This window comes from Chiloscyllium plagiosum, chromosome 25 (assembly GCF_004010195.1).
Source record: "Chiloscyllium plagiosum isolate BGI_BamShark_2017 chromosome 25, ASM401019v2, whole genome shotgun sequence".
Taxonomy (NCBI): domain Eukaryota; kingdom Metazoa; phylum Chordata; class Chondrichthyes; order Orectolobiformes; family Hemiscylliidae; genus Chiloscyllium; species Chiloscyllium plagiosum.
In genome coordinates, this window is record NC_057734.1 from 12,638,626 (window position 1) to 12,662,681 (window position 24,056).

The 24,056-nt window shown below is 38.9% G+C and overlaps 1 protein-coding gene across 1 annotated transcript in view; it reads left to right on the forward strand.

Annotated features, from left to right (window-relative positions):
• Positions 1 to 3,575: 3,575 nt before the first annotated feature.
• svopa (SV2 related protein a) overlaps positions 3,576 to 24,056 on the forward strand; it is a 32,545-nt gene continuing 12,064 nt past the window's right edge. Inside the window, exons 1-9 of the mRNA XM_043715256.1 lie at positions 3,576 to 3,880; positions 11,794 to 11,954; positions 12,941 to 13,026; positions 15,174 to 15,272; positions 15,400 to 15,471; positions 16,799 to 16,923; positions 17,018 to 17,081; positions 17,810 to 17,935; positions 20,287 to 20,415. Of these exons, the coding sequence (XP_043571191.1) occupies positions 3,846 to 3,880; positions 11,794 to 11,954; positions 12,941 to 13,026; positions 15,174 to 15,272; positions 15,400 to 15,471; positions 16,799 to 16,923; positions 17,018 to 17,081; positions 17,810 to 17,935; positions 20,287 to 20,415 (897 nt within the window). The 5' untranslated portion in view covers positions 3,576 to 3,845. The remainder of the gene's footprint in view (positions 3,881 to 11,793; positions 11,955 to 12,940; positions 13,027 to 15,173; positions 15,273 to 15,399; positions 15,472 to 16,798; positions 16,924 to 17,017; positions 17,082 to 17,809; positions 17,936 to 20,286; positions 20,416 to 24,056) is intronic.

The following is a 24,056-nucleotide window of genomic DNA, read 5'->3' on the forward strand; positions in this document are numbered from 1 at the left end:
ATATCCTGGAATAGATGGCATCTATTCCATCTCAAAATGCTATTGTGCATCTAGACAAGCATTAGTATTCAAAAGCTTCCTTCTGCAGTTCATTAACTTTTGCCCAGACATAGTGGACATGGAAAAATTGGATTGAGGACTTTGACCCCATACCAGTGTTCCACTAACAAAGAGACAAGGTAGTGTCAGTTATTGCCAAGATGGGGGAGGAACCACACTCAGGCCCTCCAGGCATCACCTTTCAAATGACTCCAGAAGTGACAGGGCCCTTTACCTTCAACCTGCCCAAGACCCAACATACATGTGGGAGCTCAAGACTTGGCTATGTAAAGGTCACATTCAACATGTCTGGGCCCTCTAGACACAAATAATCCCTTGTGGGTGGGGATCTGGTGTCCTGGTTGATGGGGTCGTTTAGATGAGTGGTGTTTCTTTCTTCACCCAACAGTGGAGGCCATGCTAACAGATCTTGCCAATCTGGTCTGAGGTTGCCACTAGAATTAGTGTGATCTCTACATGGAATGCACAACAATGCTGCAAAACTTTCGATGACCTTCTCAGCTCAGCCATTGTAATCTTCTCTCTGCCCCCTTAAAATCGCTCTAAAGCTTCAACTGCATCCAACTCCTACCAAGCCTCATTCTCTGCTACTTTCACTGTTGCAGGCTACATCTTCCCTCACTCACTCTCCCCACCTATGCTATCTTCCATACTCCTCACCCTACATGCCCTACTCACTCGCTCAGTAGACCTCACCATCTCTCTCCCACACACACCAGCTATGTCACCCACTTTCATCTCACTCAACCATACACTTCCTCTCATTCAAGGAAAAAACGGTCACAGTTGGACAGTAAGGCCTGCACAGATGCTTGACATTAAGCACTTCATACCATCAAAAACAAAGATCTTGGCCCTTGCTCTGTGGGTTCTTCCAAACTTTCTTCATTCTGATGCAAGTCTTGCACTAACTTCACTGTCAGTGTCATTCATTGCACACCACATATGACACTAGGCAGTAACGCCTTCTCTCTTTTGTATCTTACAGCTTAGAGTGGGATATCCACTGTCTCAGTGGTCAAGCAGGTCACTCCATAACAAAGGCCTTCAGCTCTTCTGAGGAGGAGAGGTTAGAGTCAGTGGAAGCATCAGTAAGGCTGCCTCCTGCACTCCCTACTAGCTTGGATATCTCATCTGGAACATCAGCTCGATTAGAGATGTTTGAGAACATCACTGCCATGACTCTACAACTGTCTGACAGAGAAACTCTCCATGCCATAGGCACATAGGAGATATGTGGGAGCCAATAGCCCTCATAGTTCAGAGGTTGTAGGTCTGCAATTACACCATGGGAACCAAGGTCCCTCAGGCATGTGATCATCTGGCTGCTTCAATGAGCATGAAGTGCCATGGAAAATCACATTCAGCAGTTTCAGGGTCTGTTGGCTATGCACACTGACCTCCACTTTATTGTTCTAACCATTGGACCTCAACATCAATGACCAATGATTGAGGACTTTGACCTCATACCCGTGTCCCACTAACAAAGAGACAAGATAGTGTCAGTTTTCACCAAGATGGAGGAGGAACCACACTCAGGCTCTCCTGACATCACCTTTCAGATGACTCCAGAAGTGACAGGGCCCTTTACCTTCAACCTGCCCGAGACCCAACATACATGTGGGAGTCCAAGCCAAGGAGGGTATACTTGGCTATGTAAAGGTCACATTCAACATGTCTGAGCTCTCTGGACACAAATAACCCCAGGGTTGCCCAGCAAGCCTCCAAGTACAGTCGGTTCCATTGTAGGGTATGCTTCCTGCACCACAGTTGCAAATCATGCAACTGGGTTTAGACATTGCTGGGGAAAAAGAAAAAAGAAAATCTTGTGAGGCAATATTGTGGACACTGGTACATCTCACTACAAATAAAGCCTGCTATTTGTAGAAATGTGATTAGAATGCCCTGAATCTGTTTGCTCATGAATCTGTGTAGCCCTTACTGTAACTTGTGCACTGTGAGGTCAGGCATCAATTCAATTGTTTGATGGTCAAAGGAATCAAGCATGACTTGAGAAAGTGCTGCACCGAATGTGGGCAACATGGACTTCTCAGTTGTAAAGAACTCCAGGAACGGGGCACCATTTCTCTAAGTGCATGAACATTGGTGTGGTAACATCAGTGGCCAAAGATGTTAGCATCGCATGAAAACATCTGTAATGCTTGCACCTGGGAGGACACAATAAAGCAATGCATAAGGGTCACCAGAGACTGGGAGGTTGCAGGTGTGAGTCCACTTCAGTGAATCTGTGCCCAGTGTTGTTGAAAGCCTAGTATATCTGATATTTGCAGCCTCTCCCTCACAGGTCAAAGCACTTAACTTGCTCACTCCAGATATCATTGCAGTCATTTTCTTTCCAGTGTGCACCTGTAGTTTCAAGGATGATGGAAGGTGATATTGACTGCTCCTTGTAATTACTAGGCTCCTTTGTTACATGTTTTTAAGGCCCTTCCTGGTAATTCTCTCATCAAACCTATTGGCTTTACACCTACACTGATATTTATCTAGCCCATCTACATGAGCCTGCACCAGCCCACTTTTCCCTACTGCCATTGGCACAATAGGGTGTGTGCAACTGGTGACCTGGGGCATGTCCAGAAACATCATTGCTGGATGTTTAAAATGGTAGGTGGGAGGTGCAAGCAGAGAGCTGGGGTTGCTAAGTACCCGCTCTGACTTTCAAGTCAGGAATTGTTCATGTTAGTTTCCTTTTGGTGAGTGGTTACTAGAACCTGAGTATTAATGAAGTGAATATCAATTCATTGTTCATAAGGATGCTAACAAATGATAATTCCCCTTAATATCCATCTCGCTGCTCCCTAGTGAGGATCTCGACACCTGGAACTCAGATTGAGATTGCAATGGATTGCTTCTAATGTTGAGAAAGGCCTCCCCTGATTTTTGACTCGACTCTCCCATATTTCTCACTATGTTTCACATTGTTCAGCTCTTTACAAGATTTTACCCATTGTTAATATTTCAGTTGAAGATTCATGTTGGACTCGATACAGTAACTCCACAAATGCTGTCTGACTTGTGTTTCTCCTCTAGCCCTCTTCTATCTTTTTTCTCTAGATTACTGGAGTTAGTGTTGTACATGTTATTGCTGGAAGAAAGTGAGGACTGCAGATGCTGGAGATCAGAGCTGAAAAATGTGTTGCTGGAAAAGCGCAGCAGGTCAGGCAGCATCCAGGGAACAGGAGAATCGACGTTTCGGGCATAAGAAGGTGCCCGAAACGTCGATTCTCCTGTTCCTTGGATGCTGCCTGACCTGCTGCGCTTTTCCAGCAACACATTTTTCAGCTTCATGTTATTGCTGGAGCCCATTGTTTTTACTGCTGTAAACATGAATTTGATTTCAACAATATTCGTGTTGTGTTATTGCGCTAATTAGTTCTGCATATGGCGCTGGATATCCACGCTGTCGGCGCATAGATTCTAAACGCTGAGTTCTGACGGGCGAGGTATGAGAGCCCAACTGATCCGCTCTGGCGCTGTCCACCCCATTGGTGCTGAACACAATGATTATTGCAGGGATTCTCTCCTCATCCCTGTCGCTGTCCGGCGCTGCGGTGCTGAATTCCTTGGCTGAATTGTGGCACTGTGCTGTTGAATACAGCCGCTATCCGGCGCTGTGGTGTCTCTGTTCGACCTGGAACTGGCGTGGACTCGGCAGTACTTCGTTGCCAGTCTCCAGTTTCCAGTGAGAATGTAAACGGTGATTCTCTTCGCTACCACGCACTGAGCGATGAGACCGGGACATCCGGCATCTGCACCGATCCACCATGGACGAAGACCTCTTTCAGCTACGGCATCTACCGTAAGTAGAAACGACTGCCAAGCCACGCAAGTGGATACCCATGAATAACTCCGTGTCTAGGGACACGGGCGCTAGGCCTATGCATCCCCCAGCCAGCCTGAAACGCCAAACCCTCATTCAAATCCCACTCATCGGCTACATCATCACCGGGACCTAAGTAAAATGAACCAAAATTAAACAAAGGTTTAGGTCACACAATGAATTTTATCTTTAATTATATTGAAATGTCTGCAATTTTTATTGTTGGGAGTGAATACGTTCACAAGAAACAAAAAACATTAAAATCTGAATGTAATTTCTAAGAAGTCAGGAAATTGAAAACATAAATGGTTTGACGTTTGCCATGTTTGAAATATTGTCTATCATTATAAACCTCATTAACTTTGAAAAATAGGAATATGGACGGCGTCCGTTCAAACAAAATATAATGTCCAAAATTGGTTTGAATTGTCAAGTGCTATTTCCTACTTTGCATAAAAATTCTATTTATTGGCACTTGCTGTGTGAGTTCAGTCTATACTTAAATATTTTCACACGGGTAGTCTAATTACAAAGCGCCAGCGGAATTAATTCCGATGTTTACATTGTGATAAGGTTAGGGGCAACTTCAAGGCTTGAGGTTAGTTCTTGAATTAATAATAGTTGCTGTGGTTCAAATCGAAACAAGCCTTGACTCTTTGAACGTCGAACTGATTTGAAAGTTAATTATTTAAACATTGACACAAACGGTGTATTTCACTAACAAGCACTCGTAAATTGAGACTCGGTAATAGCTTCAATATATAATTCAAAATATTTTTCTTAAAATTCGAGTTAAACGTGAATTTTGTGGTGACAATCTTTAAAACTAGTGTCAGATGAATGTTCAATGGTTTCCCCTAAAATGGTAAACGCTGTGATTGGGTGTAGTGTGGTCTATGTAGACCATGAATATGGTATTGGCCAGCTACCTTGCCGTATTCTCATTGCATAGGGAGTGGGTTATGAAACTGGACCAATGCCAAGATTTTGTGTTTGCCTTTTAAGCTATACATTGATTTTGATAATTTGCATAAGTTAATATTTTTCAAAATCAAATAATTAAAAACGTATCCTAGCAGCGTGTAACAGACTGGAAGTGAAGCATCGATTCCATGTTCATATTGTTAAGTAAAGGCTAGTACTCATTTGGAAATGAAACTAAAAAACAATGCTATTTAAAAACAATAATAAAAACATTCCAGTTTTCAAGTGGTTAATATATATTGCTTTTAAACATCATAATTATTAATGGAAATGTCATTACAGGGTATTGTAACTCTGAACTATGACCTAATGTTGTTTAACATTGATATAAACTACTTTGACTCCAACCCAATTCATTTTTAAGCCAATCCAATACATTGCCACCACACAAGTGAATGTTCAGTGAATTCCTAGTAATTTTCATTTATTCCATCACATGCTCAATCCTGTTATATGCCTGTAATTATTAACACTCTTGTGAGTTAAGTATAGCCTGGTATGTTTATTCATCAAGGATAAAAAAAGGCTATCAGGCCTTTATATATTTTTTTCCTGTCTTTTTGATCTGTTTGCAATACACAATCACCTCCTAAAACAAAAACCTGCATCAATTTTGAGAGTTTTACAACTATTGTAAAAGATCAGATAGCCCACATAGATTTCCATGACCCCCAATTATTATGCAGAAATAATTTACACTTACTTTTTGTAATTTCTCAGATAAATTTCACAATTAATTTTAAGGTTCTTCCATTGAGTTAAAATCAAAACATTGTTTGTTCTCATTCTCAATTATCTCACAATGAGGACTATTTTTATCAATTTTCTCTGTATCTTCACAGACTCACAAAATTGCTACGGTGCTGAAAGATGCCATGCAGCCTACCATGTCTGCAATGGTTCTCTGATGAGCATTATGACTTGGTTCCATTTGTCTGCCTTTTCTCCAAATCCTTGTATATTATTTCTATTCAAATAATCATCTAATGCCACTTGAATGCCTCATTGACTTGCCTCTACCACACTTCTAGGCAATGTATTCTGGCTCTGAACCACCTTTTCTTCTCAGGTCACATTAGGTAAGTTAGCAAATCAATTTAAATTTATGTTCTCTCATTTTCAATCTTTTGACGAGCAGAAAATATTTCTTCCTTTCTATTCTATCCAGCCTCACATTTACCCATCTATACTTCATCAGCCATACATTTGCCCACTCACTCAATGTGTCCAAGTAGTGTACATCTGTGTATCCTCCTCACAGCTTAGTGTCCAAACCCACTTTGTGTCATCTGCAAACTTGCAGATATTACGTTTTGTTCCCTCATCTCAATCATTAATAGACATTGTCAATTAGAGAACCATTGTCAATAGCAAGTGTTAAAGCACTGATGCCTGCCACTTGGAAAAAGACACGTTTATTCCTACTTTTCATTCACTGTCTGCCAACCAGTTCTCTATGCATGTCAGTACACAACCTCCCCAATCCCACATAGTTTAATCTTAAATTGTGTGAGACCTTTTCAAAAGCCATCCAAACATCCAAGTAAACTACATTCACTGACTCCCCCTTATCAACTCTACTAATTACATATTGAAAAAATCTAGTTGATTTGTCAAGTGTCATGATTTCACTTTTGTAGATCTATGTTGAATCTGTCTGATCCTGACACTATATTTCAATTACTCTGCTAATAAATTTTGAGAATGGAGTCTAGCACTTTCCCCATTACTGATGTCAAACTGATCGATCTATAATTTCAAGTTTCTTCTCTATCTCTGGTTTTTAAAAAGTGAGGTAGCATTAACTATCCTCTAATCCATTGGAACTGTTCCAGAATCTATAATATTTTTAAAGTTGTCTAAGACATCTACTATTTCAAAGGCCACTTCTATGCATGTATATAGCATAACCTCTCCTCCTACACCCCCGTAAGTATTGCATCCCCTTTTTAAGTTGTCTATCCTCATACCAAAACGCACCACCTCCCAATTCTCTGCATTACACTTCAGCTGCCACTTACCTGCCCATTTCACAAACTGATTTATGTCCTTTTGAAGTCCTCCTCCCACTTTACAATGCTTCCAGGTTTTGCGTCATCCACGTACTTTGAAATTGTCCTCTGCACACCATGATATATTAAAAGAAAAGGAGATACAAGGGTCCCAATACCAGCACTTGGCTGATTCCAGCTTACACCATCCTATAGTCAGAAAATATCTATTGACCACTACCCTGTTTCATATTACTCTGCCAATTTTGTATCTTCCTGACTACTAACTCTTTTATTTCATGAGTTATAACTTTTCTTACATATCTGTTGTGTAGCTCAGTATTAAATACCTTTTGAAACTCCATATTCATCACACCAACATTAACCTCTAAGGCCCTTTCTGTTACTTCTTCAAACATCTCCAGTAGTTAAACATGATTTTCCTTTAGAAATCAACACTGGATTCTCCAAAGTCACTGTCTGTGTCTTTCACTGAAGCATGAAACCCAAATCTTGACAGAATGTTCAAAATGCAGTCTTCTGAATAAAGAAATGCTGTGAATCAACTCAGTATCTTATAAGCATGCATAAACATAAATCAATTCACTATCTTAAAAGCAGCACATAAATGTAAATTCTTGTTTTATAACCTTAGTGTTATGGATTAGTTTAATAGTAAATTGTCTGGGCAATACAAAGGGTTAGTTTTCCTTGACTTTAAGCAAGCTGAACCTAAAATCTGAGTAAATGGTGAATGCATTCCAAACCTCTCTCAGTCATTTGCTTAAAACCTATATCCTCTCATATTATATTTTTTTTTTTATGTGACCATGTATACACAACTATATACTTGCCTACGTTAAAGTACATTGTTTGATGTGTTTCCCCATTTATCCCAATCCAGTCACAATCTATTTACTCCACAACCAGCTGTTGAAGGAGCAGTGCTCCGAAAGCTAGTGCTTCCAAATAAACCTGTTGGACTATAACCTGGTGTTGTGTGATTTTTAACTTTGTACACCCCAGTCCAAGACCAGGACCTACAAATCATATCTCCCTCTTGAGTTCCAGACTTCACAACTTTTGATTTTATCCAAATATGTAACTACTGCACTGTGAGAAGGCACTCCATTTAAAACCACACTTTGTTTATTGTCACTTAACCTATTTTTATGCATTTCATTACCCAACTGGAGTCTAGTGTTTTGTAAAAAATACTTTTAAAAATCCAACCAACTGACAATTATTAGGTTCTCTTGATTCACCATTCCAGTCAGACTCTATAAATTGATTAAAAACCTCTTTTCTGAATCTTTGTTGAATGTTTATATAACAGCTATATGTATCTCTTTAGATATCGTCATTAACCTCCTCTTCACAGGGATTATATTCATGAGTTTATAGTTCCCAGGTTTCACTTTATTCCTCCTATGAATAAAGTGATCACTGAAACTACCTCAGGTTGCAGTGAGGCATTCTGAATAATATTTGCCAGTGTATCACACCAAGACTCCATTATGCTTTTGAGCATCGTGACATAAACCAAGTTTGGCCTTGCTGCATTTTTTATTTATAGCATTTTGATTGATTTGAAAAAATAAATTACAGTAGGATCCTCAATTGTAATAAAAAGAATAGGCAGAAAGTGAGGAAGCTTTATGTAACTTACCAAACGGCATTTCCTCCTTGTGCGCTACCATGATTTTGTGATTGATATTAAAATAATTCAACCAGGAATTGGAGTAGTGTTAAAATCTTCAACAAAACTGTGTTTTACCGAATGGGGATTTGCAACTTCTGTGATCACGCTAAAAGGCATAACTTATCTTATCCATAATATCTTGCAGTGTATTTGCAACTAAAAGAACTGGAATTCTTTGTGATGGAACTTTTCTTGCTTTATATTTACATATTCACAACTGAAATCACTTGACTGTGCAATGAGAAATGTGGGTAAATAAATGTATGTATCAGACATTAAAATTCCTAATTTATTTATAGATTATTTGGTCTTAACTTATGGAACCAAACAAAACCTAATTGATCTGCCTGATTGAACATACACAGCAAACCACCAAGCCTTTGCAAATGAGAGTAGAAGATGCTGAGGTGTTCAAATATAATTCAGTTCTTTGTTAAAATCCATCCATCAACAATTCTTGTAATGTCATATTTAAATTGATATTACTATTGGAAGCAAAACTGATATTAATAGGGAATAAGTGTGAGATTTCTAATATATTATACAGATTTAGCAACACAGCACCATGATGAAAAATAGTAACATACAATTTCAACTGTTTTCCTTTAGCAATAAAACAACCAGCATGCCTTTTAGATGAAAATTTTTATGACTGCTTAATGGAATATAATAAATGGATATGTTTATAAGAGACGTAAAGTAATAAATTACCTTCTATAATGAGGTGACCTTCAACGACTTGCGAATCAGTCTCATTCTACTGGAAATATTTATTGTATCAAATTAGCTCAGTTGTGAACACTCTCATCTCTGGGCCAGAAGATTGTAGGCTTAAACTGCATAATGAATTGCACTTAATTTGAAAGACATGGAAGGGTATGGCAGAAGTAGGAAAACAAGTAATTCAAATATATCATTCTTTGTAAGTGGGATAGCAGGTAGATATAATCAGGGAAATGGCATTTTGCATTTTGTAACTAATAGCGCAAAGTAGAAAGGTAAATATAACTGCACAAATCAATGGTTAAGTCTACAGCCTCAGTGTAGTTTTGGTACTCCATTGTAGAAAGGTTTTCGGTGTTATTGAGATAATAGAATGCGTTCACTTGAATGATGATGTGAAGTTATAGTTAAGCGAATTAAAGGATGGACTATTTCTAATGAAGAGTGTCGATTAATCATGGTAAGATGTGTATGTGCAAAGTGTGCAATACACAATATTTCTTATACTTTGTCCCATGTCAACACTGAATGCAAAAATTACTTTTTGATCCTTGCCCTCAGCAGTGCTATGAACAGTGGTTGTGACAGCCCAGTCAAATACATTTGCAAAGAACTGTGAGGTATGAGCGGCAGAAAAAGATTTTTTAAAAAAAAGTATTTTAATATTTTATGTAGTTTGAATAAGCTGATTTTGCGGAGGTCTGATGTTTGTACCCTGGGCCACAGGATGTCAGCAGTGGTACTGACCTTCAATGATTTTGACTCAAATTAGTCTAGGATCAGAGGATGATAAAATGATCAGTTTAAATGCTGATCACTGGAGACTTTATAGATGTAAACATCTGCCTGATGCACTGAGGCATCAACAACAACTTTGGCTAGAGGTGGAAGGTTGATAGGGGAAGAAAGAAGAAAAATAACTTGTATAATATTTTGGAAGTGAAAAGTGATGAATTGATTAATTAAATATTTGTGTCTTAAACAAAGAAACAAAATGAAATGCAAAAAATTAAAAGCATGTATTGTTTTTCAAGTAGTAAGAATTAAGTTAGCTCTAAAGCAAGTTTTAGTAAAATTTGGCACAACACAATGATATTCTGTTTGGTCTGTATTTCTCAATACTAGTAAAGTAAGTTATAGTTTCACCTTGGTATATGATGCATTGAAGCATTATAGCAATAGTCAAACCTCAGTCATGGTTAGTCTCCCATTTGAATTTGTGTGTTTGGAGCATTAGTCCCAGCCTCTGGATTACTAGTTAAATAACATTACCATGATTATACTATTTCCATATTTACTCTTGGGTTGATTGGAACAATCTTGGCGATTAATCTTCAACTCCTCAAAATTTGAATGCTAGAAGGTTCGTACTTACTCCATGTGAAAGGTTTCCCAATCATGACAGTGTGGTGAGTAAAACTATCATTAGGTTAGATTAGATTCTCTACAGTGTGGAAACAGGCCCTTCGGCCCAACAAGTCCACACCCATCCTCCTAAGAGTAACCCACCCAGACCCATTTCCCTCTGACTGATGCACCTAACACTATGGACAATTTAGAATGGCCAATTCACCTGACCTGCACATCTTTGGACTGTAGGAGGAAACCGGAGCACCCAAAGGAAACCCACACAGACACGGGGAGAATGTGCAAACTCCACACAGACAGTGACCCCAAGGCTGGAATATAATCTGGGACCCTGGTGCTGTGAGGTAGCAGTGCTAACCACTGAGCCACCATGCCGCCCCATTAGCCTAGGACAATCTCAGTATTTCAATTTTGTTTATTTCTAGTGCCAGACTGACTAGTGTCACTCTTACCCTGGATTGTCCAATTTTTTTGAAAGCCAGGGTTATTGACCTGCCTTTGAGACGTAAACTGGCATATGGAGCTCTCTAGTAAAAACCACTGAAACCAGCAGACCAAATTCCTGTGGTCCTGACACCAGCCTCATTGAATTGAGCCAAGTTCGATTTTGATCCAACTTCAATTTCACTGTCTCAGAGAGATAAATTTTCATTGGTAGCTATTTATCCACTCAGCTTCAGTGACTCTGTTTTTTGAGCTACATGTTGAATGAGCTTCATGGTTCATCATGCTGAATAAATTGCCCTGGTCAATTCCCTGATCAACAGATATAATTTAAGCAAAAGTATTTAAACAAAACTAATTGATTTTTTTTGAGTGATTAGGCTTGGACAAATCCCTCAGCAATAATAATCATGGTGACAATATACTGTCTGTATTTCAAGAGATTGAGCGATTCATGGTTTAATAGCAGGCTTTAATAGTGATACGGTCCATTTAAAAATGGACTCACTGGTGAGACTCCCTCTGGGTAGAGTTCATAGTGGTGAGACTCCCTTTTCCAGGCACTGATGTTGAGATCTGTGAAAATTCTTAATAAGATGTACTGTTGAATATATTCCCTTTTTAGGAGACAAGTCAGACTTTAAGGAAGTTGATTCTTTTGATTGCTTACTTCTTTTCAGTGTGGTGAAGTTCCGTCGCACCGGTGAAAGTACAAGGTCAGAAGATGACACCTGTTCTGGAGAGCATGAGATTGAGATAGAAGGAGTGCGGTCTGAGCTAGAACCAGTTGAACTAGACGATGCAGGCACTGTCCCCAAAGATTTTGCAAACCCTACAGATGGTAGAGTATATATTGTATTATAAAAGGCTTATATTGTCTTAAAATGTGTCTAATACATAGAATGGAATTATGTTTAACATCACATATAATGACAAACAACATTTCATAATGTATTGCTTGAATACTACATTAAAGTTAGTTGGTGCCGATGATCATGGAATTGTCTGCAACAGACCATCCTCACAAAAGATTCATGGCTGCAATTTCCAACCTGTATTAATTTGGCTGACCTCAGTCAATATAGATGTCATCCACAAATTATCTCCACTCAATTGAAAAGGATGACTAAAAGCAACTGGAGTGCTTATTCCTAATCACTATTTAGGAAATATATAGGTACTGTTCAAAACAATTATGGGCTTGGCTGTGATCCATTTCACGGTAGAAGCCAGGGCAGATATTTAGGCTCAAACATGAAGGATGAAATTTTGATGAGGTACAGGAAAAAAATACCCTCCTATTATATAGCAACATCCACTACATGCTAAAAACTTTACAGTCAATGCATTACATTTCAATGTAGTCATACTGCTAACACAGTAAGTCACTCCCCACAAACAGTATAGTAATAATGATAGAGGAATAAATATCCACTGGAATGCAAAAGAGAACATTCCTCTCTTCTTTGAAATAATGCCATGAAATCTTTCACAATCCACTTGAGAGGCCACACATTCCATCCAACAGTGCAGTACTTCAATGGAAAGTCAGTCAAGACTTTTGTGTTCCAATCTTTAGAATCAGTCTTGAATCAGTCTTCTGACTGAAAGAGAAGGTTATTTCTGCCTGAACCATGACTGATTGATATACCAAGTAATGGTACCATATCCCAACAAAGACAGCACTTCTGGATTATATAGACTGGTAGGAATAAAATTAACTATCCCAAGGAAGACGAGATAAAGGGATACTTAAAATTAAAATATGTATAGGGAGTCGAGTGATTTGAAAACAGTTGTTCAGTTTTCAACCTTCCTTTTTTTTAGATGTATTCATGGTGGAGGATGCTGTGGAGGCCATTGGATTTGGGAAGTTTCAATGGAAACTCTCAATCCTTACTGGACTGGCATGGGTAAGGTCACATTCACTCACCAATTCTTTTCCTATTGTCTCAGTTATTTAGTCCATTAAAAGTTAAAAATTAGAGAATGCTGGTAATCGTTGCAAAATGATGATGGAGACATTGGAAATAAGACAAATTCTGAAGGTTATACAAAATTAAAGAGTCTTAAGACTTGAATTAATTAAACTAAATGATAATATGTCAGCTAGCACCTTTAAAAGCCATTCAAGATGAAGACGGTTGAAAAATGGGATTGTGGTTAAGGACAGAGATGAACAAATTATTCCAAAGCAGTTTGAACTATCAGAATATCTGATCTAGGAAGGCAATTAACCAAGACTATAAGATATAAGGTTAGAGAATAAGATCATAATATCTAGAAGCAGAAATTGGCCACTCGACCCATTGAATTCGTTTTGCCACACAAGGAGATCATGGCTGATCAGATAATCCTCGACTTCATTGTTTTATCCTTATAACCCGACATTCCATTCCTGATTAATAATCTGGCTACCTTAGCCTTGAATATACTTAATGGCTTGGCCTCAAGAGTCCTTTTCAGATGCATTACCCTCTGAGAAGTAATTCTTTCTCATTTTACGTTAGATGAGTAACCCTTACTCTCCCTGAGAATCTTATATGTTTCAGTAAAGCCTGCACTTATTCCTGTAAACTCCAATGAGTACAATACAGACCTATTCAACCTCTCCACATAAGAAAATCCCTCTATATCTTGAATCAGTTGAGTGAACCTTCTCTGGACTGCCTCCAATACCGTTTTATCTAAGGAGAACAAATATTCCAGGCATGGTTTGACTAGTGCGTTGTAGAGTTTTATCAAGACCTCTCTATGTTTAAACTCGATTCACTTTGAAATAAAGGCCATCAGTCCATTTCCCTGCTGAGCTTGGAAGGTCAATTTTTGTGATTCATACACAAGAAGCCCCAAATCTCACTGTTCTGCAGCTTTCTGTACCCTTTCTCTATTTAAAGAATAATCAGCTCTTCTATTGTTCCAGCCAGAGTACAAAACCTTATATTTTCTCACATCATATTTCATACGTGAAGGTTTTTTGCCCATTGTTAATCTGTCGGTATACCTCTGTAGACTTTTTATGTCATCCTCACCACTTGCCTGCCCACCTATTTTGAAAACCTGGCTCTAGTACATACACTTTCATTGTCCAAGTCATTAATATATTGTAACTAATTGGAACCCAAGCAATGATCCCTCTTTATCTCAACTCTATGTCTACTATTGATTAAGCCAATCCTCTATTCATTCTATTACCACCAACGCCATTGGCTTTATCTTATTGAGTAGCATATGTGTAGCACCTTATTGAATCCTTTTTGAAAATCCAATACATTACATTTACTGGTTTCCCTTTATATATCCTGCTTGTTACCTCGTTAAAGAATTATAATATTTAGTCATACAGTCTTAGAGATAAATAGGATGAAACAGACCCTTTGGTCCAACTCATTCACGCTGATCAGATATTCTAAATAAATCTCATCTGATTTGCCAGCATCTGGCCCATATCCCTCCAAACCCTTCCTATTCACATATCCATCCAGATACCTTTTAAATGTTGTAATTGAATCGGCCTCCACAACTTCTTCTGGCAACTCATTCCACACATGCACCACCCTCTGTGATCCCTTTTAAATCTTTTCCCATTCTACTTAAAACTCACCCACCCCATGGAAAAGACCTTGTCTATTTGCCCTATTCATGTCCCTCAAGATTTTATAAACCTCTATAAGGTCACCCCTCTGCCTCCAACATTTTAAAGACATGATTTCACATTCATGAAGCTATTCTGACCCATTCTTCACCTTTGACGTTATTTGTGATGTTTCTTTAATGCTTTTACACTGTGCCCTTTCTTGTTCCACATTAGTTATCATTTTCAAAATAATCGCTCTGCAATGCCCCCTTATCCTTTGCTTGTAAGCCCCCTCCTTAACCCCACCCTGATTAGTTTAAATCTTTTCTATAGCCTGAAATATTTGATTCATCAGGACATTGGTCCTAGTACAGTTCAAGAGAAGCCTATCGCATTGGAACAGCTCCCTCTACCCCAGTACAGGTGCCAATGCCCCTGTTGCTAAGTCTATGTTCATTATCTAACTGGATTTTTTTTTTGTAGATGGCCGATGCCATGGAGATGATGATCCTCAGCATTCTTGCACCTCAGCTACACTGTGAGTGGAGATTGCAGAGTTGGCAGGTTGCCCTCATATCCTCGGTATGATTACATCATTGCATTTCAACGAGTTTTCACACTCATTAGTCACTGAACACATACTAAGAAAGTTTCATTTTAAACTTTTTCTCTCACAGTTATTCTTCTTCCTCATTCTATTCTGCTGTAGGTAGTGTTCATAGGAATGATGTCCAGCTCATCGCTATGGGGAAATATATCAGACCGGTACGGTAGAAAGACAGTGAGTATCAATTGCACCTGGTTTTTAGTTTTCTTCTCTTAAGTTCTGAAAGTGTTGACTCCTACTCTGGTATCTCAATTGAATGACTATTCCTCATACCTGCACTTATGTCGTGAGAATCTGTTTGCAAATTAGGAATGCAAGATCAAAGTCCGATCCTACCTCTATCTGGCATCCATCAATATCCATCTTTCAGCAAGGTTCATCAGATAGTAATTTAGTGCATGACTACATTTTCATTAATTCAGAGAGCTTAGGATAATATGCAACTTCACAATATCATCTTGATATAAGATATAAGAGTGAAACTAAGCCATTCAACCTACTGAATCAACTCCACAATTTAACAAGATCATAGCTGATCTGAAGATCCTCAACTCCTCTTTCCTGCTTTTTCCCCATTTCCCCATTATCTATGATCTCCTTACTGATCAAACATCTGTCTATCTTAGTCTTGAGTATACTTAATAACCCAGTCTCATCTGCTCTCTGTGTTAAAACAATTCCACAGATTCACTCTGAGAGGAGAAATTTCTCTTCAAGTCTATCTTAATTGTGTGACCACTTTCTCTGAAATCATGCCCTCAGGTTCTGGACTGTTCCATGAAGTGAAACAACCTCACCACATTTACTCTGAGCCCCCTGAGAATTTTATATGTTTCAATAAATTCTCCTCTCATTCTTTTAAAGTCCAAACTTCTAAACTTCATCTCATAAGAAAATCCTTTCATACCTGGAATCAATGTAGTGAATCTTCTGTGGACTGCCTTCAAGGGCAATATGTTTTTCCTTAGATAAGGGAACAAAACTGCTCACTATATTCCAACTCTTGTTTGGCTAGAGTTTTAGCCAGACCTCCCTATTTCAATACTCAATTACCTTTGAAATAAAGACAAACACTTCATTTGTTTTCCCTAATACCTGCTGTACTTGGTTGTTAGCTTTTTGTGATTCATGCATGAGGACTTCCATAACCCTCTGTTCTGTAGCTTTCTGCAGTCTCTCTTCATTTAAATATTATTCAGCTCTTCTACTGCTCCTGCCAAAAGTGCATAATCTCACATTTTCCCACATTACATTACATCTGTCAAGTCTATACCTATTTACTTAACCTGTCTACATCCCTCTGTAATTTTTGTATCATCTTCAGACTTGGTTATAGTGCATTCACTTTCGTCGTTCAAGTCATCGATATGTATATAGTAAATAATTGTGGCCCCAGAACTGATCCCTGTGCCACCCCATTCATTGCCAGTGTTATGCCAAATTCTCTGGTCACTGCTAGAGTCTAGTATTTACTATTTATATTTCTATGTGTTAAATCCAGGGTCTGAAAGTTAGTGTACTCTGGACATTGTACTATGGAGTACTGAGTGCCTTTTCACCAATCTACAGCTGGATCCTTGTACTTAGAGGCTTGGTGGGTTTTGGGATTGGAGGTGTTCCACAATCGTGAGTGCATCACTTTAATATTTATGATTACTTGAACTTCTTCATACTAAATGAATGAATAAATAATTATTTTTGGTCTTTGTTGCTCATGCAGGGTAACACTCTATGCAGAATTTCTTCCAATGAAGTCAAGAGCAAAGTGTATCTTACTAATAGAGGTGAGTGGGACATGATCACTGTTATAAAATGTATATTGTTATCAATTACCTGTGTGAGGGATATTGAGTTTTTCTTAATTGATTAAACAGTTTAATCGTCCTTGATTAGAGAAGTGTGGTTGATCAAACTGAGGGTCCTGGCTGGGAAAATTCAATTTAATATAGGGCCTCAGTGGCTAGTGCTGTATGGTCAGCAAAATTAAGATGCAGGGCAATGTTCTATCCTCTATCCATCAATCTCTCCAAACTCAAGTAACACAAGGGTTAGGTAAAGATATAATTTTATTTATACAGCTCTTTCAAGCTTTCCAAAGTTTTGTGTGTATTGGAGAATAAATAAAGATCCCTTTATCCAATCCTTCCATAGGTAAAACGTAAGTTAAAGCTCCCCCTTCAATTGGCTGAAGCTAAACAATTATTCCATGAGGAGCATGAAGAAAATGTGCCTTTTTAATAATTTCCTATACCATTCCAGTGTGCCTCCAATATATATTCCAGTGCATCTCTAGGGGTGTATTCCAAGTACACTCCAGTATATATTCCAGTGAACATTACCACAGCCACCACCCCACAACTCCATGCCATCTCTGGACTCCAAAGTAACACAGGACAAAGATATCTAAGGACTTCAAAGGATTTTAAAATTCAGTCTATCAACGATTATTTGAGTCTCTTGGTTTTCTCAATATCTGCTATTTATGCTCAACTGAAGCTGTCTTCACTTTCAGGTGTTCTGGGCCTTTGGGACAGTATTCGAGGTGTTGCTGGCAGTGGTGGTGATGCCTACGCTGGGCTGGCGCTGGTTACTCATTCTTTCTGCAGTGCCTCTTATGATTTTTGCCATCTTGTGTTTTGTAGGTACCTTCTCTGAAAATAAAAGTTTAAATAGAAAATGTTGGAAATGTATGAACCTGATACAAGGGGTTAGAAAATGCCATTACATTCAGTGTAACATAATGTGTAAAATTCAGGATATTATGAGTCTTCACATAATGATGCTGGAATTTAAAGCTGCTGTTAGGAGCATGTGGAGTAGACTCATGTAAAGCAGAGAAAATCTAAGGATAGTGATGGAGGATATATGTTACACGAACCTAGTGGCAGGTCCTTTGCCTATATTTTGATTAATGATGGCAGACTTTGAGGATAGAAAATAAAGGCTGGAGTGAAAAGAGAAAAATATAGTGGGAGAATTACTTCCACCACACACAATGAGGGGACGTAATGGCCGCAGCAGTAGATCACGGGGTAACTAGAGGAGACCAAATTTAAACCCTCATCAACCTTCCGTTACCTCATTGAACAAGTGTCAAAAATTCTTAGTTCAGTAATCTGAACTGAATTATTGATAAAGGAAATGCTCACACAGCAGATTAAATCACTGGACATTATAGATTAAATCCTTTCTTGATAACTTCTCTGCGCAGAATTCCAATAAATCCAGATATACACCATAACGCATAGAACACAGAATATAGAACAGTTTACCGCAGAAACAGGCCTTCAGCCCATGATGTTGTGCCGAACATGACATCAACTTAAGCTAAACCCTTCTGCCTGCACATGGTCCATATCCCTCCCTTCCTTGGTTATTCATGTGTTCATCTAAAAGCCCTTTAAATGTCCTTATTGCATCTGCCTCCACCACCCCAAGCAGACTTCTAACACTCTCTGTGTAAACCACTTGCTTCTCACATCTCATTGAACTTTCCCTCTCTTAACTTAAATGTGCGCCACTAGTATTAGACATTTCAACTCTGGGAAAGAGATTTTGACTATCAACCCTGCCTATGCTTCTCATAATTTTACAAACTTTTATCAGGTCTCCTCTCGGCCTCTGCCACTCCAGACAAAACAATCCTAGTTTGCCCAGCCTCTCCTTAAAGCTCATACCCTCTAATCCAGACAGCATCCTGGTAAACCTCATCCTGGTAAACCTTTGCACTCTTTCCAAAGCCTCCTCCACATCATTCCTGTAATGTGGTGAACATATTTGAATGCAATACTCTAAGTGCAGCCTAACCAAAATTTTATAAAGCTGCAACATCAGTTCCTGACACTGTACTCAATGCCCCAACCAAGAAAGGCTAGCATGCCATACGCCTTCTTTATCACTCTAACAACTTGTGTGGCCACTTTCAGGGAGCTATGGACTTGTATCCCAAGTTTCCTCTGTACATCAATGCTGTTCAGGGTCCTACCATTAACTGTATTCTTTCTCTTAACAATTCATCTCCCAAAGTGCAGCATCTCACACTTAACGGATTAAACTCCATCTGCTATTCCTCTGCCTATATCTGTAACTGATTTACATTCCACAGTATCTTTTGACAATCTTCTACACTATGCACAACTTCCCCAATTTTGTGTTGTCTACAAATTTACTAACCCACCCATTTACATTTTCATGCAAGTCATTTGTATATATCACAAACAGCAGTAGTCCCAGTACAGAGCCGTGCAGAACACCACTACTCATGGATCTCCAGCCAGAAAAACACACTTCCATAACCATGCTCTGCCTTCTATGGGTAAACTAATTCCGAATTCAAATGGCTAAGTCACCGTAGGTCCCATGCACCTTAATCTTCTGGATGAGCTTACCATGAGGGACCTTGTTGAAAGCCTTACTAAAATCCATGTAAACAATATCCACTGCTCTACCTTCATCAATCATCCTTGTCACCTTCTCAAAAAAAATAATCAAGTTAGTTAGACATGATCTGCCCCATACAAAGCCATGCTGACAGTCCCTAATTAGGCCATGTTTTTCCAAATATGTGTAAATCCTATCCCTAAGAATCCTCTCCAGCAGCTTCCCAACCACGTATGTGAGACTTACTGGTCTATAATTTCCTGGATTGTTCCTATTTTCCTTCTTGAACAAAGGAACAAAATTAACTACTCGCCAGACCTCTGGGAACTCTCAAGTGGCCCCAGTATCTGTATCATAGCTTCTTTACAAAACCTATTGTTTTAAATTGGAACATAATGGAAAATATCTGGATTTATTGGAATTCTGCGCAGAGAAGTTATCAAGAAAGGATTTAATCAACTAGATTTCTATAATATTGGGGAACTAGATTGCAGGTTAAATTTATAACATCACCTGATCAGAAAACTGGGAAGGCTTAACCAACCTTTACCCCATCATTGTTACGTGCAAAAGTTAATTCTATGAGATGGTTCTATTTCTCTTTTCTAGTGGCTTCCAGAAAGTGCACGTTATGATGTATTGTCTGGGAATCAAGAAAAAGCCATTGCCACATTAAAACGCATTGCTACAGAAAATGGAGCACCAATGCCACTCGGAAAATTGATAGTTGCCAGACAGGTAAGGGATAGCAGTTAGTTTTTATTAAAATATTACTTTGGCTAATATAGAACATGTCTTTTGTAATAACAGATTATATATTAAACTCGAATATTCCTTTAGATCTCAACCCAATCTGCCTACCTTCTCATTACTTTTTTTAATTCATTCGTCCTTCAGATCTGTACCCTGTTGCTTTTCAACCCATTTAATCTGTTTCCAAAGCCTTTGTTCGTAATTTCTTCCGTGTATCATGATGGGAAGGAGATGTTAACCCTTTTTCCTTGCCTCACACGTCTTAGTTACGTGCAACAGGAGGTGTATTTTAGAAAGGATGTTTTCAAATCTTTTCGGCATTCTGCTTTGGTAATGGAAACAAAGCAATATTTCAGGTCAGAAGAACAGTTACGGGTTATTCACCCAACACCATGAAATTTCAGTGCAATAATAAATACTCACTCTGTCTTTGTCACAAACACATAGTCAGAGCAAATCATTTGTATAAAATTAGTCCTTCAACATGCAAATATTCTAGGCTTTGATAGATTCTCCTCTACGGCTCTTTGAATGAAAAGAAATTGAAAGTCTCTGGGTTTCCTGATAATGACATTCTAGAGTTTCTGTTAAAATTAATCTTTCCCAGGTGATGTCTGAATTAACTATTTGTTCAGACAGGTTCTATTCTTAGTGCTGCAGGAATGGTCCCTTCTGTCTTGCTGGTTTCCACAATGACCTGTCTCTGATCTGTTATCTGAGGACCAATTTTGGTCATGTGGCCACATGGTCAATGCTTATATGGGCCAGACAAAAACTTCAAAATCAGAATCCATTGCTATACAGTAGAGGACAAATGGTGGCTGTTGACACTTGGTGGTAAATTTGTTTCTCTGCACTTCATTTGTTTGGTTTTGGATTGACAGAGACTTATCTGTTGGTGGGGGTTGAAGGGACCGATTTTGTAGTCAATAGGTGATAAAACTTGGCATGTATTTTTGTATTTTGAAAGTTTTTTCCAAGTGAGGTTATTCCACCCATGATCATTTATGCTCTAAGAATTCCCCTGAGAGCTGAGGTATTTCTTTGCCGTTGCAGAAATATCAAGCCGCCACCTGACTCTTGGTAGCCACCTTTGCAGCACGTTGTCTCTTTTTTAATGTCAATTTATGGAGCAGACCAAACCCCCTTCAAATATGTCAAGGAGATAGTCTAGACTCAAACTGTTATCTTCTTTAAAAGCAAGTGTAAAGTGCTGTGGTCTAGAAGTAATTTGATTGGTCATGCTACTTGGCTTAAAGCAAAGCACACTTTATTCTTAAACCCAATTAAAATACAAACAAACGAAAGAAAAACTGGTCTAACTTGAAAACTCAACAGAATAATAGATTGTTTAAGTATTAAACAGCAACTGTTCCAATATAGTAACATCTCTTGAAAACACCCTTGGCAAAGGCAAATTCAGTAAAATAGATTGTTTCACATGCAGCGTTTCTCCAGTTCAGGAGCAAAGAACACCAAGAGAAAACTCTGGCACAGAGAGAGAATTCTAGCTTTTTGCTGTGGCTGAGAGTGATGTATAACAGCTTCTACAGCCAATTTCAAAAACCCAACAAATACTGAAAGCTAAACTAAAACTCTGGTTCTGTGGGAGCCTCACTCCACTCATTCATACTGCTTCTATTGTTCCAACATGAAAAAAAATCCAGAGCCTCACGACCTGTTTATTGGCTTGGAGGCGACAACTCAGCACCTGTGTCTCAAAACCTCTTTTTAAAAAAGAATGACAAAAGACACTTTTTAAAGTCACAATACTGTCACAATTACGATAAGCTCAAATTTCATACAGAATGTATCTTGGAAGCCAGGAATATGTTATCTTTACTGGGTATGACACACATCAATTAGCTAAAGAAAATTATAGTGGCTGATCATAGTAATGTTACCCTCCAGTGATCTCTGTGTATGTGTTTGTGACAAAGACAGAGTGAGTATTTATCATTACATTGAAATTTCATGGTGTTGGGTGAATAACCTGTATATGTTCTTCTGACCTGACATATTGCTTTGCTTCTGTTACCAATGTCAGAATGCTGAAAAGATTTGAAAACATTCTTTCTAATGTGCTGCATTACTCTTCAGTTTCTTGCCTGTTGTGTTTCATAGCTTGGTCATTATAGAGTACTTACTTCTCTAGGTGACAAGGTAAATGAATGAATGAAAATACCAAGAATGAATTAACCTGCAACACTGTGTGCACTATGCGGAAATCAGTTTGGAACCAGAAAAGGCAGCCAATTTATAATTTGCCAGCCTGCCATCTTAGCCTGGAACTTCGTTGGGAAGGCTGGCTGTACTTGGCTTGTGGTGAGGAAGAAAGAAAGAGAAATAAGGAATGGAGAAAAACAATAGGAATTAGTAAAACTGCCTAGAGTGAGACCAACCATTACAGATCAGGATGATTCTGTCAATGAATCCTGATGGATTGGCTGGTGTTTGTTAGTAGCATCGTTGACCTCCTTGTCCACAGACAAAGAAGAAGAGATGTCAATCAGTGTTTCTTCTCCTGGTCGCTAATCCAGTGACTCCTGCTGGAAAATGCACTCACATAGATGTCAGGTAAGGTCAGAATTGAACTTTGCTATGATGTTCTTTGTAGCCAACTAGCTTGTCAAAACTCACTATCCAAGTCACGTGTGGTGAACAGCCATTTGGCCTTCAGTTCTTGTGGACAGTACTGGCAAATAACAGGCTCTATAACAAAGACAGGTCTGATAGCATCTGTGGGAAGAAAGCAGAGTTAACATTTTGAATCTGATGACTGTTTATCAGACATTGTTTCTACGAAGAAATAAGATCGTGGGATAAGAACACACAGAAACATGGGTCTTCCCAGGCAGTCCTGTTAGTGGACTTTGGGGAGAAAGTAGAGGCAGGCTGTAAGGGTTGGGAGACTATGAGCTGGGGAATTATGAGATCGAGGGAGATCCCCAGATGAGATGTGATTAGTAACAGTCATGGACACAATGGCCTGATACTTGATGGTAGGCTCATGGTCCGGGGGGAGACAGGAGAAGGTATCCGAGAGCTAGTGCTCAGCTTCCACAATAGAGAGGTCAGTGTACCAGATAACAACAGCACCAGCCTTGTTGCCAGGCTTGTAGAGAAAATCAGGATTGGATCTGAGAGCATGTTCAGATCTGACAGTCAGTTCAGATGGAGATAAGTTTGAATGAGTAAGTGGGAAAGAAAAATTAAAGTGACCAATATCATGTCAACAGTTCTCAATGAACAGTTCAAGTGCAAGTAAAAGGCCAGAAGGGAGGGGTCCAGGTGAAGAGAGAGTATTGGAGATGGGTGAAGAGGACTGTAAGATGGGTAGAGGACTCCTTCAAAAAAAATGGTTACGGAGGCAAGGTTGATGGAAGAAGAGTTCAACATCATGTTGCTCCTGAAATTCATTGAGATGGGGCTGCAAAGGAATAAAACTAAGACCTTTGTTGAGTACGGAACATTCAGCATTAGAGAGTGGAAGGTCAGAAATGATAGTAAATACCTGACAAGTGATCAAGGGAAAGGGTGGAGTGAGAGGGAGGGGAGGGGAGGAAGGTTCCAGAGGGGTGTGAGTATCTCTGAGTTGTTCCAGCCTGCATTCCTTAATGCTTGAA